Here is an 18,986-nt window from a genome sequence, read left to right on the forward strand (position 1 = left end):
GAACTCTGGCAGTGTTAATTTCCTGGTGCTCAAAAGCACTATAAATAAATATATTACCATCTATATTTCATTCTGTTATCCCTAATTAACCCTTTTTTCCAGTCATAGGACACAAACTCTAGCTTAGAGGCTAGGATGGCATAGGCTGTTCTTAATAATTTTCTTAGGATTTTATGCTCTTTCATTTAGCACAGTTTTAGCATATTTTTCAAATCACTAAATGAGGAAATCTCATTTTCACAGTGTCAGTTTCCTTACATAAAGTGTACATGTTTAAGGGTAAAAGCACATGCATTAATGCAAACTGTGGCAATAGTTTGTTATGAGAAATAGTGTTACAATTATCTAATTGTCACAGCCACTCATCTTTAGGATTCTATACTTCAAGGTAAAAAGAATATAAATAAACCATGCAGTGTGGATAACTCCTGTGCTTCTGAGTCCTGATTCAGACCTCACCTTTCCATATCATGAACAATTCTTCTTAAATCCATTAGTTCATTTAGTAATGCCACTAAGCTACTTGAAATTGGGTCTTTAGCAAGCTCATGATCCTTTTAATTCTAACATGATTAAGGTAATGCAAGACTGTCATAAAACTGAAAGATTCAGATCTTGTTATTCTTGTTTGTTTCTTCTATTTTATACTGCCAGAATGTTCTATAAGGACAAGAGTATGGTGGGAATCAGAGTCCCTTGCTGCTGTTTATTAGGCTGCTTAAGACCTGTTGTATCTCACTCAAATCCAAAGGGTATGAACAAGGAAGATTATAGCGTTCCCAGCCTAGCCCTTTTATCCAAAAAGTTCTAGCTCTGGAGAGAGGTGTTGTGGAGAAGTCTGCTCTTCTCGCTGCCTCTGTGTCAGGATGGGCAAATCCTCGCAACCTGAAGTGAGAGCGCCTGGACATCACACTTCATTTAGTGGAAGTACCGGGTCCTGTACAAGAGAAGCTTGGCTCCTCTGTCTCCACTACTCCAGTTCCTGGGTGGGATGCAGAAGTTCCTCTGTTGGTATTCCTAGAGCTGCAATTTTCTTTAACCAAGCTTTGGTGATTTCTCACAGGTCGTTAACAGATGGCTGCATTTCCTTCTGCTTGTCTGCTAGCAATAGGGTCAAGAGTGTTAGACTTTGATTCAGTTTTTTTTCTGTTACTATTTTATTAAATTTTAACAAGTTATGCAGGAAAACATGAGATACTTAAATATAAAAAAGAAGAGGGAGTGCTGGGAATTCAGACCTTTGGAAGTGTTTCTCTGTTTGTCCCATTAAGTGGTAGTCCGTGCTGTCACTTGAGTGGATTCTCTGTGTATTTTACTGCAAGCTGTTGTGACTGTGATTAATAATATTTTTTGTATGGCCTTCTTGGATTTTTTGCAGATCCTGGCAAACAATCACTTTTGATAAACAGCCTGCATCTTTCATCAGAATAGTTGGCACTCACAACACAGCTAATGAGGTAAGGAACTTTCAAGAAAAGAAAACTTGTATTCTTTATGAATGTATAAAAATATACCTAGTTTTCTTATATTACTCTGAAGTCAGTAATGCTCTCTGAAATGTCTAATTTTTTCACGCTGGCAATCTAGCAAAAAAAAAAAAAAAAAAAAAAAAAAAGGAATGCTTTCCTTATTTAAATAACTGGGAACTGTTATCATCTTTGCAGACTCTGTAGAGCTGGAGGGATGCTGCCAGGGTGGAGGGTTCCCCCCACCCTAACAAAGTACATAAAGTGCATCTGACTGTGGCTTTTGCATAGTGCCATCAAACACTCCTATTGGGTTTGGTTCATACTTAAATTACTCCTTATTTTGATGAATGATCAAAATACCATTATAATTCACTAGAGAAAAGCATATAGCCTCTGATTACTTGGTTTCATCACCTTTATATTATCTTTTTAATGAATAAAACATAAGAAAAATCTCATTCTTCCTAAGAAAATCTTATTTGCATAAGATTCTTTTATAATTAATTTTCATGCCCAGTGAATCAGTTAACCAACAGTAGCCAAACCAAGAGATTTTTTTCATTTATTTCATATGGAAAGAACATGTTTTGCAGAAACTAGTAAGTTCAGTCTCATCCTCTTCTTGTTTTCTTGTGCTTCTGTAATTCATAATTGTTGTGTATTGTCCCAAATGAAGTCCAGATTTTACACCGAACTTCAGTGAAATGATTTACAATATGTAAATTTAAGAACATTTGCAAGTCTTTGAGATTAAGATCTGGTATGGCAAGATGGCAGAGGCACTAGGGGCTGCTTGTGGGGGGGGGGGGGTTGTGTACGCACTTGCACCTGTCTACACCGCACACATGTAAAACACGACAAAACATGGTACTTACATGCTTTACAATGAACTTCGGATAATGCCATTAAATTTGTAGTGTTAGTTGAGTGAGTCTGTCAACTATAACAATATAAGAAGTCAGGATTTCTGATCTTATTTAGCATATAGGGATCTTGGTCCTTAATAAGGCCTTGGAAGAATTGTAAAATTGCATTGTTTATGTCCAGTTTTAGAGCAGTTATTGCTATCATATGCACAACCAGATGTCAATAGTAGTTCTCGCCAGACAGTTGGAAAGAAGCTGATCCATAAACTGAACTGGGAATAGCAACTTAAAAAGCTTTTTCTAAGCACTGTCTCTTGTAGAGTGCAGTTTAGTCTTCGTCAATGAATTCTCAGAAATACAGAGTCAGAAGCTGCCTCCGGAAGGTTTGTTGCATGCAGAAGGCCCTTTTTATTACTGATTGATGTAGACAGTCCTATTTGCTCTCATGTCAGTATTGGTAGGTTCTCATCTCTTTACTGAAAAAGATTATTTTAGTACTATATACTAAAAATGTAGTAAATAAAATGTATCTACTGTAAATGAATAATTTTATATTAGAAGATCAATCATGAAGAGTATCAGTAAGTAAAGATACAAATGGAAATATGTATTATCCAGCCCCTTAAAATGCCTGCAAGTTTTTCAAAATTCAGAAACAAAGTAATATTTACTTTTTGTAATTTCTTTTTATAATCATTTTGGTGTATCTAAAAGCTTATATACTCCTATAGATATTAATATAACAGTGAAAATTTGGGGAAATTATAAATATGATAGTCTACTGGCCTTTGAGACTATAGTTGTGAAAGGAGGATGAGTTAAATCCATTTTTTCCGTAAATGCATCTGTATTGGCCTTTGTGGCAACGACATGGATGATCTACATATGCAAAACTTATTTTAAAGTTGTACATCAGCTCTGATTAAATTGCCATCTGTTATGCTGAATAACAGTAATAGAAAGATTTCATAGGTTAGTCACTGGATGTGATTAGCTATTATTCTTGCTTTTCTTTTTAATAGGTTCTTTTTCTGCCACTAAATACTTGATCCACTTATATCAAGATAAAGTGCATAGTAAAGTAATTTGGGAAATGCTGGGTGAAATCACATTAGTGTTCTGTTTAGGCAGTATTCTGTCACCAGTGGTACCCGCTATGAGGAATATTGGATAAGCTTAGCAAATCAGCCTACAAGAAACATTTTCTACTACTTTTTAATTATTAAAGGAGGCTTTAAGCACTGAAAAGTAATCACCTTTTAGGCACAATTCTAAGTAGGAGCTGGTTATAATTTTTGAAGAATTGAATATACTATGTTGTTATTTAAGTGAAGCACTGTATAACTATGGCGAAGATTAGTGTGTGCAAATTCAGGCTACAACTATTTATATAGTAGCTTGATAGCACTATAAATATGCATTCCCTTTCTAGGTCTTTTCTCTTTTGTCTTAGACCCTATAGTAAATTTCTTTTTCAAACAATACATTTCTCTTAAAATTTGTAAGAGCAATATTATTAGTTTGCACATATTTCTAAATTACATTGCTTTGTTATGTATTAAATTGATAATCCATAACGCTTTCATCATAAGGTTTTGTTTGCAGAAGATTGCAACAAGGCATTGCTAATACTTTGTGTTTTTATAACAACACTGCAACCAACGTTTCAGGTTGGTCTAGAGGCGATCATCTCACTAATCTCTTGACTAAAAGCACAAGCAGTTTCCTCTGATTCTGAACTACTTGATGACCCATTTTACTTCTTCTAAAGCCTCCTACTCTCAGGCCTCCATAAAAATAGATATTTTCCCTAGTCCTTCTGCTGTATTTTGTGAGGGTTTTTTTCCTTCTCCCTTCCTTCCTTCTTCTTTTTTTTTTTTTTTTTTTTTTTTTTTTTTGAGTTTTACAACATAAACTTCTCTCTCTGAATTACAACTATCTGACTTTCCATAATCTACTGCTGTTTAGCTGGATATTGAATGCTTTGAATTCAGAGTAACTCCTCCTCTGTTAATGTCGTCATCTTTGTCTTTTTTCAAGTCATAGATACAGCCAGTACAGTGCGCAATATCGGTTCTGTATCTCGATAATCTCCCAATTTGCAATGTTTCTGCTTCCACATACCTTCATTCCCGTGGACAGTAAGGTTCATTTATATCAATAGAAAATAGAAACTGGTCACAGAGACAGTATAAATTACACTTACTTTACTTTACTACTTCTCTTAAAGAAAAGAAAATAAGATCTCTGCTTAGTTACTGAGAATCTAATAGCTGTACCTGTCACTCTGTTTTCCAAAAGGTTTGAAATATGCCTGCAGAATGCTGAAATTTGTCATTTTCAATGGAGTTTTGGGATTGATCTCACGCTATTCTGAAGTATACCTTTTTTTTAATCACCTATTATGATTTTTTTTTCAATATTTTTTGTGTTTCTTCTGGGAAAAGTGTATTTACTTTTGTTACCTGGCTCTCATCTTCCATTGTGAATTCTGAGGCAATGATTCATTAATGTTTTGGCAGCATTTCCTTCTTAGGTCAAAATGTCCGAGCACCATCTCTTGGAAAGCCTGCTGCCTTCTTTGGCAACCTCAGTTCATTATGCTCCGTTTGTCCTAACTTCTGAAATATCTCTTAAAAGTTTCCACATCCACTATTCCTCTCTTCTACTCCATTCTGTAATCTTCTTGTGAACTTGATGGTCTGGTTCTTATTTATTATGTCTCTCTTTATTCTGATCATGTTTTGCCTCACTATACCACTATATTCAGTCAAAACTGCTTTCTCCCCCCCTTCCTTGTGCTCATCACTTGGCAGCAGACAGATTAATGTATTTCTGAGTAGTTCTCATTGTTCATCATTCTTTATTTGATTCTATTTGATTTTGCTTTTATTTTCCCATTTCCATTCCTCCAATTTTTTAATGGAGTTCTTTTATGACTCAGGCATCACTAACTGTTATTCCTTGAAAGGAGACGGGGGGGGGGTTAAGTCTAAATCTGATGACCAAGGCCCTGCTGATTTTAGTGAGAACAGAACTGGATCTCTAGTCTCCCCCTTCCATGACACTTATGTCTAGAGTTCTCATCACTGTGTCTACAAATATTTCACTCAATTCATTATTGCTGCATAATGTGTCTTAGTGTATGTCTACATGAGTAAGATTGTGTAAGTATTTGACTGTGACTATTATGTTGTTTTCAAGAATCTTCACTGAAATCTTGTGTAATTTCCTCATCATCATCTGCATGTTGAGATGAGCATTAAAGAACTTAGTATGAAAGAAACAATATAAATGAAAATTAGAAGTTAAGAATCTGGTACTTCAGTTTTAATAGACTAGCATTAGCTAAATTTTAGTGGTATCCATACTATGTTAAAAAAAACCCACATACACCACTGGTTAAAGGGAAAATTTAAATGAGAAACAGTATTGACATAGGATGCAGTAGAAATACAGAATCTTCCGACTTGTAGACCTTCATTCTATTCACTACACTGTACTACCTTTCAAGAAAAGCAGCATATAACAGAGAAGAATTGATGAGATATTGTTCTTTTCTGAAATTCCTGATGCTGATAAGCTTGCCTGGGAAAATGATGATAGCTGTCACTTCAAAAATGTAAGAGCATGATAAGTATGAAAGGGGCTTCTCAAGAAATATGACCGAATTCAAAAATTGACTTCTCAAGAACTGTAACAAATAGAGAGAATTCATGCCACTCTATAAATTAAACTTTAGAAAACTCACTACAATGTATCTAGAGAAAAGCCATTGTGTGTGTGTATATATTTGTTGGTATATGTATGTATTTATATAGAAATATAAATATGCATCATTATGTATCTGTATAAAAAATTGCAAGAATTTTTACATTGAGAGGCACAAGAAAGTATAACGAAGCTACAAAAAAACCACAGTGACTGTGAATAATTTTTTACTGGTTTCATACACACTATCAGAATCTGAATTAACTAGCTACCTTCCCAGAAAAGACCCAGGGACTGTTGCAGACACATCATTGCAGATATCTACTCAATGTGCACTTGTGTAAGGATGGTCAAAAAGAATAATAGAATTTTCAACTGTTTGAAAGAGAGGGTAAAAAATATAAGTATGAATCTGTGGTATAGCCTTGTCTTGTTTATGGTATCCAGTTTTGTCCATGTTAACTTGAAAGGGTATGGGAATGGGCAGTTAAGATTATGAAAGATTACTCTTGTTTGTGAGGAGAGATTTAAAGACACGAACTTACAAACTTATAAAAAGAATAGAAGAGGTCATAAAAGTGTATAAAATTAACTCAGTGAAAGTTTTGAAACAGTAACTTTAAAGTTCAGTTTTTAATGTTCATCAAGCTTTAGCTATAAAAGGACAATACATGAGAAAATAGCAAATTTCAAATTAGTGTAAGAAAAGATTTATTTGTGTAGTGTGTGGCAAAACTGCAATTATAGTCGTGAGAAATCAGGTGGAAAAAAATTTAGTGACATTTTTAAAGAGTTCCTCCCATTATCCTCCCAAACACTACAAGAGCAAGTATTGTATAAGAGTAAGTAAACTAGAAAATAAATTGAAAAAAGGGCCTAAAGAGATGGTTCTCATGCTCTAAGTACAATGGTCCAAGTATCTGTTGAAACAACAGAAATTGATCACTGTTTGAAGTTGAATATTTCATTCGATGAAGGAGCATTCTCCCTGGACCCTCTGAAGACATTTCTGCGTACTCCAGGATATGTCCGCAGAGGTATTGTTGATAGAGAGTGTAAGGTATCTTTAAGACAATATTATTGTTGTCCTTATCCAACTGCATGCTGTCTAATAGTAGGTATTTATGTTACTTTGCAAAGAAAATATCATTTATATTTACAAATACGTCTATTTCCTTTGGCACAATCTGTCTGATTTTCAATGCCTTACATAAAGGTTTGTAAAATTCGAAAACCTTCTTATACTTTGCTGTTATTAGTTGTATCACTTTATAATGTTCATAGTACATGGGCAGATGCTTTGGACCTCATGATGAATATTCAAATTTTACTTTGGCAGTGTTTTGGCACTGATTCTGCCAGCATGCTTCTGTATAGATTTAATTTTATTTTGATCATGCTTTTGCTGGCATTTAATTGTTTGAGCATTTAGCATTTAAACATTAAGTATTTAATTGTTTTGCTTTATCTTTGTATTTTTGTTTTTCTCTCTAGGTGTTTCATTGCGTGCATTTTGAGTGCCCAGCACAGAACAGTACTCACAAGGATGATGGCAGTAAGGAAGTGGCAACAACAGATTTGGGGACTGGTGGACAACAACTTGTTTCTCGCCCTGTTCGAGCTGGAAGCACCGGTTCCCTGCATTCCCCTCCTGGATCCACCTCACGTTCACATCCTCACCAACCGTAAAAGGAATCAAAAGAGAGCTTTTGAAGATCCATCGACATTATATGAAAGTATTCACAACCTTCTTGTGCTGGCACTTTTTTGTTTTTTCTTTTTTGTTTTTTCCTTTCATTGAACGAAGGGGACCATGTCTGGAAGCTGGAAATGCTGAAATGGAAAAGGCTTCCCAAGGACATGAAGAGACTGCTTCACTTTTCTCATTTTGCTCAAATCAGGCTGGTCTCCAGGGGTTAGAAAATAGGTTTTAATCTTCATCAAGTACCCTATTAACACCCTACCTCTCTAATCCAACCAAGGCAAGGAGGGTGGAAGGAAATAAAAGGCAGAGCTACAGTGGAAATGTAAAATGACTTGTGAACATCAAAATGGAAGGAATATGAAATAAGTATTTGCTCCCTCAAGGCTTCCATTAGCAAAAAAATGTTTGTCTTTATGGAACACATCAGTAAAAAATATATGTTTTAAGCTTATTCTTAATTCATATTCCTTTGTAACTAGTAAGGTGTCTTCTAAATCATTTTGACGCTGTATCCCACTTTGTTTCTTATTTTTGGCTATAACAAATGCAGTGCAGTAGATTAAGGAAGTATCAAGCATGTTTACCTGCTGAGATACAAATTCCCTCATTCATCAGTGGGATGACAAGAAAAGCCTTCATGATATCAACAAACTAATTAATGTATGCTGTATTAATCTTGACCTTAGTTGACTTTTCAAAATACAAAATTGTCATTTCTTATACTCGAAGGGAAGACTCATAAATCAGGCTTCCATCTTGAGAAAAACATTTTTTCTGCTCTTGAAGGTGATTACATACATTTTACCTGTATTTCCAAAAAAAATTCAACAGATTTTTTGTTTAGCAAAGTGGAACTGCACCTGGCCACTAACAAGCAGCTTTTCAGAATACAAAAACAAGAATTTGCAGATAATTATTTTTATCCAAGAAAAGAAAGTTTTACATTCTGGAGCCTAAAAATAGAATGCTTTAATGCTATATTGTAAAAAATTTAGTTTTTACTGTGCATAACAGAATTAGTTATCCATCTGTGTCTGGATTGATTATCTGCTTTGCTTGCTGTAACTGTTTGCACACTAATGATAATGCAGTCTCTTACTCTCCAGATCCACACATGGCTTCCTGGAAGAGCTACACATTGGTCTTTCAGTATGTGATGAAGTGTTTTCATATTAAGGCAAACATTGATGTAATTGGCAAAACTGTTTAGGAGGGTTGATTTTCCTCATGAGGTACATCATCTTGGAAGTGTTGGCTATGAACTTGGTATTTCCTTGGTGACAGATAGCCTTGTCAGAAGAAAACAAAGGTAGTGTAGGTTAAATATGGTTTTACTTTGTATAACTGTAGTGATAAAATGAGTTATATTGGCATAGCAAATAAGATGTTAGTTTGTCACACTGCTTAGTTTGAAAGAATTTCCATGTTGGATATCAGTTGATCTGAAAAAGGAAGAAACATAACAGATGATAGCAATGAATCAGTAGACATGTTAAAGGAGATATGCTTCCTCTTTCTTATTTCCAGTAAAATTGATTTGGTTTTATTGATAATACCGTAGTATTTTTCATGACCAGGTCCCAGTTCCATTCTTCTGACATTTGCGTGCAGCCTCCTTCCTTCTCACTGCTGTTTGCTGGTTTATGATGTCTCAGTGAAGATACATGCATGTCGCATTATACGTAGCTTTCAATTTATGCCATGGCTCCCTCATACAGTCTTGAGTTCTGAGGCAGGATATTGCTCATAAGCCTGTAGCTAGTCTTGGCTGCCAATTACCATGAAATAACTGAGCCTAACTAATGGGGACACAACTCTTTTATTTAAACAAGCTCTTTTATTTAAGGTCCAAAAATTCAGAACTCTTTTTTGTTATCTTTGAAGAGAGAGAGAGAGAGGAAAAATGAATACTCCTCTGTTCCAGTTGTAATCCATGCTGGAACTATTGAGATGCATGGAGCATGTCCTGTCTTTGGTAGAGAAGTCCTTCAGTGCCAGTGTTGTTATTTTTTTGCAGTTTCAACAAGTTTCTCAAACTGTGGATAAACAAAGACCATAACTTCCTAGCTGTGTTATTCTTGTCACTGTTGTAGAGAATGTGTTAGGATAAGAATGAAAAAAGTTCATGCCAGCTGTTCCAAGATTAGTCTGTCAGAGAAAGAACAGGATTTTCAGTTCGTAATCTCTGACATGGACAGTTAATTTTTAGGATACAAATCAGTCTGGAAAAAAAAGGCTATAAACTATTGTAAGTCTTTTTGTTCTTATCTTATGACTCACTTTTGAATGAAAATGCCTGTCTATTTCCCATGACATTAGCTCTTTGCTGAGGGCTATACTGGTCAGTTTTCAGGTATGAAGAACCTGAATGAACAGGTATGAGAGATTCCCAAAGCAAAAAGAATTAGATCCTAAGGAACTTCCAATATTCCTTAAAAAAAAAAAAAAAAAAAAAAAAAGTTAGAAAAAAAAAACATGTTAGCATTATACCTTCATACAGATAAACAGAATTTTTGAGTATTAGGCTGGTTCTCAGTCCCATCTGGCCTTTCTCACAGATGACTTCTTGTGTTAGTTATTCTTAGACCCTGTCACTGAAGTAAGTCAAATGCAATCACAGAGCTTTCAAACCTTTAAGACAGGCATCACCATATCCTAACATTTTTCAGTGTGAATACTTTTTTGTTCAAAGAGATATTGTCAAAATGTTCATGAGACCTCAACTCTACTTTGTCCCATCCCCCCTGCCAACCTCTGCAATATCTTTATTGCCTGACATAGTCCTCTGCCTTAAATATTCTGTCAGCAACATAATACGCTAGTGACAAAGGAAGCTATCACACAGAATTAATTTGTGTTTAGTGTGAATATTCCGATTATTTATAGTGGTGTATGTATATAGTGTATTTATTGACTCCCAGTTTCAGATAGGATTCTTGCATATTCTTCTGAAATCTTTTATTATTTCTTTCAGTGGAAAGAAGTTGTGCTGTTTTGCTAAACAAGAGGTGATTTTTAACATCAGGGCTTCTCTGCAGAGTGCTGAGATATTATTCAGAGTTGCATATCACTTATGCATCTTTTATTTGCAATAGAATTAGAACAAAATTGACCAGATGTTCTTTGCCTTCTCCTTAGAAACTATAAAATAGTTCTTCTGCTAGATTTCTAGGTAGCAGAATTGGCTATATTGTCATTACTGAGACATTGTTTCTATTTAGTAGTTCAGTTATAATAATCACTATCTTTAAATTCCTCATGCCTCGTTTTCTCTGCTGTTCTTCCATAGATTGAGTTCAGACTTGTCTAACTCAAATGGAGCTCAACAGAAATCTTTCTAAAGTCTCTTCATTTAATTAACTTATTCCAACTAAATTTAAACGCTTCTTATTCACAGAAATGTCACAGAAACGTATGGCCAAAAATCAATCATTTCAGGAAAAATAAATTCAGTATTTGTAAAACTGATTTATCTGGGAAAATGAGTTTCTGAGCTGAGCAAAAATTGCACAGCTGTTTTCAAACCACTGTCAAACAGCTCTAAGACAAGTTCCTAAAATAGGTCTTTATAAAGAAAAGTATTAAAAAGGAAAGAATATTCTTCTAGGAATTACTTTCTCTAGTGTGTTCTTTTTATTTTAATCTTAGCTTCTGAAAAAGTGACATTTTAATTGGAGTTACAGTGAGAGAAGTTAATCCAAGACTGATGTAAAGGACTTAGCACAGAGAAGAAATCACAGTTTTTGTTAGGGGAGGAACTGTTCCTTGTTGTAGTTTGCTTCCTTTACAGCTCCATTTATTTTTCTTTCCACAAAAATCAGTTTTGAATAGTTACTATGATAGCAACTCTTGGAAAAGTTTAGTGCTTCTCAGCACTGCTGAAAAATTGAAATGAACTTAATGCATCTTCATCTTTACTAATTATGAAATCAAATTAACAAATTTTCAGTTTAGCGTCTGACTTGATAATATAGTTGCTTTCTGTGGGAGGAAGAAAGCAAAAGAAGTATTGTGAATGATTTTTCCACTCTCAACTTTTCCAAACAAATGTGTGTATGAATATCCATTCATTATTCAACAATGTTATCTTAATCTGGAGTCAGTGCAAAGATTAGAAGACAAAGTTAATGCTATTTTTATCTGACTGTTATTTATTAGTTCCATTCATATAGAGATACCCACTCAAAGATACTAATATGGAATCAGAGTTTAGACGTGCTTTCACAGAAAGTAGAAATGATAATCTTATTATTCTTCTCAAATATTTGTTGACTTAAATTTTGAGAGGTGCTCACATAACATCAAAGTGGGCAAGATTTGGTTGCTGTGATTGGAGCAGTCAGTAAATATCTGAGCCAGTAAGTGTTAACTGATTTGAAAGTAAACATTTTTAAGCTCATATGATATTCTATCAGTTACCAGAGGACTAAACTATGTTTCAGGAATATTAATCTGTAGATCCCAGAGGACTCCTGGGGCCCGGTCCTTTCCCCTGTCTCCCAGTTGACAACATGCTTTGCTGTGACCAAACTGATTGTTAATGTTGTCAGCTGTACTAGTTAAAGCAAAGTGACTTAGAAGCTCCACAAAGCTTGGTTCAGGATAGAGGAAATAAAGTCCTGGGCCTAATTTTTACTGGAGTACCTAAATATTCATATATGTGTTCGATTGAGCTAATAGCTGATTATTTAGCCTGAATTTACAACAAGTTCTAAAGCTGCTAAACTAAACAAATTTTGTGCAGGCAGGTGCGAAATGGTTACTGCTGTGGTATGGCAGCGTGCTGAATCTTTTTTATGGTTGCTTAAAATGTGGAAGTGACTAAACAAGGGTGACAGGTCCAAAGCTGTTGTTGCTCAGTTGTTAAGGACTGGCAATTTGACTGTAGTGAGATGCATAAAATAGAGTATATTAAATGTTCATCTTGAAGATAGTGGTGCCATCCAAAATTGTATATATTCCTCTTCTCTACTTTGTAAGCAATGCCATACAGTCTTTACACAGTGAGCCTTCATATGAGCATTAACTGCTTTAAAAAATAGCAGACTGTTCGTTGGCCCTACACAAGTTTTCATTACAAAGCTTTGACTGAAGTACTGTATAAATCATGGCCGTATTCCATGATAGAATCTGGATCTGTGCTTGATTTTGAAGATGCTTACTAGAAAATTACAGTTTTAAGATCATCCTGCAACTTTTCTTATATAAAGAAAGTCCAAATTAATAGCTATAATATATGGAAAACTACATATGAGAAAACTGCAGATATCTGTCATTTGCCGATAGTGTGACTACCAGTGCAATTATATGCTGGTTTTGTAGTAGTATATGCATTTGTTTACTGTCATAAAAACAAATGGCAATAGTAAGTTGAGTAATAACATATTCTTGGCTTTAAACGTTATCACCCAATCAGACATCAGGTAATTATTTCTTTTCTGTTTGCCTCCAACCTAATAGAATAATAGAGCTCAATGTTCTGAAAAGATATGATTATTTTATTACATATATGTTATGAGAATTGAAGTTCAGATTATTTTTGCTAAAAATCTCCATATGAGTGATGACCTAAGTCTGCACAAAGGTGTAAATATGCCTCTCCTTTTCCTCCTGCTACTTTAGGCCCTAGGTTTTTGTAGAGGAAGGAGAGCTGCACTGTTGGTGTGATACAGGTACATTTTTTCATCAGCAATTTATTGAGCTATTTATGTGTTTATCATCTTGGCACATCCTCTCTCTTTATACAGTTCCTCAGCCCACAGTTGAAAGAATGTAACTTAGTTTCTTATGATTTTCAGAGTTATCCAGTGACTTCTGAAAAGTGGCAGATATGTCAACACCACAGTCAATGTTCAGGAGTTTGAGGCATTTACAAGACTGACCTGTATGCCCTTTTACAACAAATGATACGTATCTCAAAAAGACCGGGTGACTTCTGAAACATCCAGTAAGTAGGGCTTTCATTATCGTTCAGATCAGGATTTGCACCTCTAAAACTGTATGCCATGTAATCCTAATGGATAGTAACTATTACAGCTTCTTTCTATGGGAAAAGCTACAAAACTTGCACACATACCGGAAATCATCATTTTCTTGTTATCATTTTTGGTCTACACGTATATTTGTTGTCTCTTTATTTCTGAGCTATGATCGTTAGGTGACTTGTGGTTAATACCTATAATCCTATAAATGTTTCTATTGATGGATATTAAGAAATTTTCTTCTTTAATTGAAAATTTTAGACTATGCTTTTGAAGCATGGTAAGTCCCCAGAATTGTGGGTTTTTTTTTTTTTTTTTTTTTTTTTTGGCGTCTTCTATAGCTCTTGTTGTTTTTATAGGTATTTTCAACTGCTAAAAGATCACAAAATTTTTCACAGGAATTTCTCATAGAAATTTGTCACACTGAGAAAGTGCATTTTGAAATCATCACAGAGGTTCATTTCTGATGAGCAGAGGGAGGTTTCTTCTCCTATCTATTGGCCTGGATTCCATTTGGAGTATTCTGTGAGTTTGTTTATGCCAATTTAATAAGAAAGATATTGAAATTTCCTGATTTGGACCTATTACTGGAATGATATTTATTAGTTTGGAGAGATAAACATTTTGAATTAATGTTTTAAAGCAATAATGCTAAGTTCACAGGGTTTAAATGCTTAGATTAGAAACGTGAATCTGGTAGCAGGGGCTAGTGTTGCAAGAAACAATCTAGGAAGAGACTATAATATAGTTAAATGTACGTCAGTGTGTATGTAGCTTAGAAAGTGATCTGTGTATTTTGTAGTGATTATTTGCAAGGATGTGTTTCTACATGGTCCTTTTGGTAATTTATGGAATTTTGTTATGGAATCTGTCATTCACGTGAATCTGAGTGCTTGGCAAAAAAGAAGAAAATGGAGCACAACTTCAGCCGTTTCAGAGGAAAAGCAACATGAAGATCTGAGTCCTGTGATCCCAGATAATTGTATTTATTCCAGTCCTCATAGGGGTTACTTTCTCCTACCTCACTTCCCCAGTCTGCTTGTTACTCCTTTTCTTTTTTCCCCTAACTAGCATCATGTTGCATTTGCTGTAGTGTTCCCTGGAACTTTCCTCCAAATTGTGATGTATTACCGATTTCTTTTTACCTCTTTGCCATATGCTGAATAAAATATCTCAGTCCCAGTTTATAAGCATCAAACCTTAAAGGTAGATTGATTTGACCAGTAGACTGTCAAGTGCTAATGAGCAAAATTTCAATTTGGCTGTCTATGGATATTGGAAATACTGGCCCTTTTGGACCTTGTACTTCCATAATCTACTTGCACTGTGTCTGTTATCCTAAAGAGAGAAATCAGTGAGTGGTTTCCTGTTGACCTGAGTGAATATAGGGGTAGGTTGTGTGCAGGCTTGTCTAATTTAAGTCTTACACAATTGTAAGTATTTCTCTTTCACTGTACTGCACATGTATGCTTAATTTGTGCTTAATTTGTTTATTGTACATAAGTGTTGTTTTCTCAATAAATTGCATCAAAAGTGAACCTTCAAAGAATTCCCAAGCTTCCAGAGGAACCTGTGTGAAGAAGGTATGTCAGCTATTGCAGGTACAGACATCCCACTGAGCACTTGGACTCATCTGAGAACTTCACAGTTAGTGCCCAATGTCCGTTAACTTTATCCAATATCTTGTAAAATTTTGCTGAATTTCATTATTATTATTTGGTTTTCTTTCTGGAGTGAATGGTAACATTGTTCCTTCAAAGATCATGAATTAAATATTAGGAGCCAGGCTGAATAGAAGTTCAGCTTTTAATGAACTTTTTCACTCATTTCTGTCAGTGCTCCTCCTTCTTGACAGACAGTAGTTTAAAACTTTATGGTTACATTCCCCTTCTCTGTAGCAGTTATCGGTTGTATCTTGAGAGTTCTGTGGATTAAATCCCTTTCCCTCTTTCTCGTGTTTCCTTACTGTAGCTTGGTTCTAAACTACCTCAGACCTTGTTGTGAACAGATACGAGTTTCAGCTAAAGTGAATACTTTATCGTAGTCATTGAATACTCTTTAAATGCATGTGTATGTAGCTAAATCTGCCTGCCGTACAGTGATCGCCTTTTCAGGAATACTGCATCTGGAGTAAGACACTTAACTGGGATGAATTCACCGCCACATCCATTCACGCGTGTGTTCATCTCTCTCTAAAGAAAAACTTCTGGGGAGCACAGCTTCTCCTGTGGGAAGTGCTTGGCCTTTCAGCTCTTTGAAGGAACATGATATTGCCCGCACTGGACTACTATTACCTATCTTTCATGTGACAACCATCATAAAAACTGCTGCGTCAGACCTCCATTCCTGGCTGTTCGCAGGAGCTGCGCTATTGTACTGGACTGTGCTTGTTGTATGAGAATAATCCCTCTCACCGCATGTTCTGATCACTTTGGAAACATTTTATACCGCAATGTATGTGCGTTGCTGACCATTTGGCTAGTTAGGTTTCAGGTAGGGTGCTAGTTGCAGGTTTTGCTGCGGTTATGCCATCAACAACTTTGAGAATTGTCTGGTTTTGTAGGTTATCTATTGAACAGCCTGGCAAACTTTGCTAGTACTGATTTCCTTGCAGCTTCTTACCAGCAGACATGCACGTCATCAAATAAGCATTTTGTAATATGGAATTTTGTATGAACATCTAGTAAAAAAGCACCACTGCAGTTAAAACCTTCTTAGTAAAAATGTGTATATTTGTAATGAAAGATTATAGAATTATTAAACTAATAGAAGCTATACTGTGCATGCTCTAGCATTGTATTAAGAACTTGTATTAAAAGCTTATAAGCAGAGGACTCTGGAGAACAAGGGAGGTTAGCCTGGATTTCTTTTTAAGAGCTTCAAAGAGGGGCAGAACTCTCCAGGGTGAATGCAGGACCAGACAATGCTCAAAGCAAATTGTAAAGTGAAACTGTTGTGCTTTGTATTTATTTCTTTGGGGATTTTTCTTTAAAGTATTTAACTTCACAGGAGAAATGCAGAATATATTTAAGATGGTGACAATTAGCAATGAACCTTTTCAAGAATGAGAGGGTTGTGATTTGAGAAATAAAGTGATCTTTTGTGTTTAACTGCTTGTCTGCAGTTTTGTTAAACTAATGATAAAGTGTGTCTGCTGCTGTTATATGTAGTATGTGACAATAGAAGAGTTTTGGTGGAACTAGATTTCTTTCCTAACCTGGCAAGGCCTTTATTGGTGCAGAACCCAACAACTCTAATATTAGAATAGATATTAGGAATTGGTGATTTTTACAATGACATTTGGGCAAGTGTGAATCCCAGAAGCTACTAAGATTGCTGAGAACAGCAGGTACAGCCGCTACTACCAGAAAATACCACTGTAGTCTCTGGAAGAAGAAATGTATGGGTTAGTATTTCAAAACACAAAAAGGGCAAGTATTTTCAAACTTAGGGCTGGATTTTCAGATGTGCTTAACACTTGATTTCCCACCATGAAGGGTGGGAGTGCTGAGCATCTGATTGATGACTAGGCCTTCACCTGCTTAGTATATCAACCTCATTTATTTAACAGAATTTTTATATGCCATGCCTGGGTTTCAGAGCTTTGTGCCCCAAAGCAGCTACTGTTCTCTAGTAACACCAATCAATTCCTCCATCGTGTAATGTCTTAAATAGTTGTGGGTGTGCCTTGCTACTCCATTCATAAATGTCTAATCCTTGTTACCTAGAAAGTAGAGAGGTCAAACTCAAAAGTCAGAAGTATGATATCAAATTTTAACATCAAACAGAGGCATGATAGCAAACCATACAAAATCATAATATAATTAGATTAATTTTTTTTGCGTGTTGATTAGCCATGCAATAGTTAAGAAGTTTGATGGTAACCATTAAATTTCAGAGTAAGTGCTCAGTGATTTTAAGTGTCAGATTGCTTTCACGATCCTTCTGTTCCTTTAGATAATGGATATGTAGATTTTGGAGCATAAGCTGCCTGTCACCTCACTTACTGAACTGTTACACATTTAACATATGGGAATGCTGATGTTCGGAGGCCTTACTTTTCAAATGGTGCTTGCCCAATACAGTATGAACTGAATGTAGGCCACAAAATTGTACAATCCAGTCAAGGAAGCCATCTGCGTTCCTAGGTGTCGCGCCCAAGTTAAAAAGAAGGTGCATGCTTTTTGCCCTTTCTTGACAAACCAGAGGCTTCTTGAAAGCTGTTGGAAGTTTCCATTGCAGCTCTCTGGCAAAATTTTGGTCATGCTGTGGATAACGCAATTTGTAATGCTAAAGATAACGCAACTCATAGCAAGTGTTGGATGCATTATACCAGTAGAAAAAAAAACTTACAGAGAGAGGAGGGAAAAAAAAGCTGGATAAGAAAAAAGCTAAGAAGAAATGTTGAGTGTTGCTCTGGTAAATGTCCAGCTTATCTTTGTGCTTAGACTTGCAAAGTCACCATCTGCTGGTAAGGATCACACAGGACCATGGGCTGACGTGGAGCTAGACACCATTCCAGAGAGTAGCAAAGTGCACAGTCAGTTTGGACACTACACCATGGGGTCTTTTTTCAGTTGTTTGTAATGCTAAAGGATGGGCTTGTCTATCAATGAACAGTGACAATTTAAGCTTGAAACACTATGATGCATTGTTTGGATCTGAGCTGGAAAAAACAGGTACATATTAAGTCATAACCATCATTTTGCCTTAATAATATGAAGCAAAATGCACATTTTGCGTTTGCAACATAACGTTTTTGTTACTTAATTGTTTTGTAATTTACCCTCTTTTAACTGCCACTTAAATATTCTGAGTCCGTGCTAAGAAAATTAAATCTCATGGAAAGTACACAGCCAATGGCTGCCTTGTAGATCAAGGTGAAAAAGAAATGCTCATGTAAGATCTTATTTGAGCCTCCATCTTTCTGTGCCTTTCCATTTTTCTTCTCCATCTTCTCTGCTAATAATATACCAAGTGATTATAAGAGAAAATGTTTATTTGTTTTCTAAAAATCAACAGAAGAATATAGGTGTAGAAAAAAATGCATCCCATTTAATAACAGTGAATGGATCGTAAAAATATCCCTTGATGCAGCAGTCATTGGGAAGTTGCAAGTGTCTAGTGTAGTGCCAACTTTAGTGCCCTTTATGAATGTTCTTTACTGTCTGATTTTTAAGGTGTTAAATTTTAAGTTTTCAGTTTCATTTCAGTCCTTTTAAGGACTGGATGACTCAGGGAGAAACTGAAATGT

General features: G+C 35.5%; 1 protein-coding gene across 3 annotated transcripts in view; it reads left to right on the plus strand.

Moving 5' to 3' along the window:
- The window catches only part of BTBD9 (BTB domain containing 9), a 141,615-nt gene extending 124,773 nt beyond the window's left edge, over positions 1 to 16,842 (plus strand). For 2 of the 3 annotated variants that reach the window (XM_062571972.1, XM_062571971.1), the window contains exons 10-11: positions 1,379 to 1,457; positions 7,541 to 14,026. In XM_062571972.1, the coding sequence (XP_062427956.1) occupies positions 1,379 to 1,457; positions 7,541 to 7,735 (274 nt within the window). In that variant the 3' untranslated portion in view covers positions 7,736 to 14,026. Of the gene's footprint in view, positions 1 to 1,378; positions 1,458 to 7,540; positions 14,027 to 14,130 lie in introns of those variants that run through there. The other variant, XM_062571970.1, reaches the window with a different exon arrangement.
- Positions 16,843 to 18,986: the final 2,144 nt, after the last annotated feature.

This window comes from Rhea pennata, chromosome 3 (genome assembly GCF_028389875.1).
Source record: "Rhea pennata isolate bPtePen1 chromosome 3, bPtePen1.pri, whole genome shotgun sequence".
NCBI classification, from domain to species: Eukaryota; Metazoa; Chordata; class Aves; order Rheiformes; family Rheidae; genus Rhea; species Rhea pennata.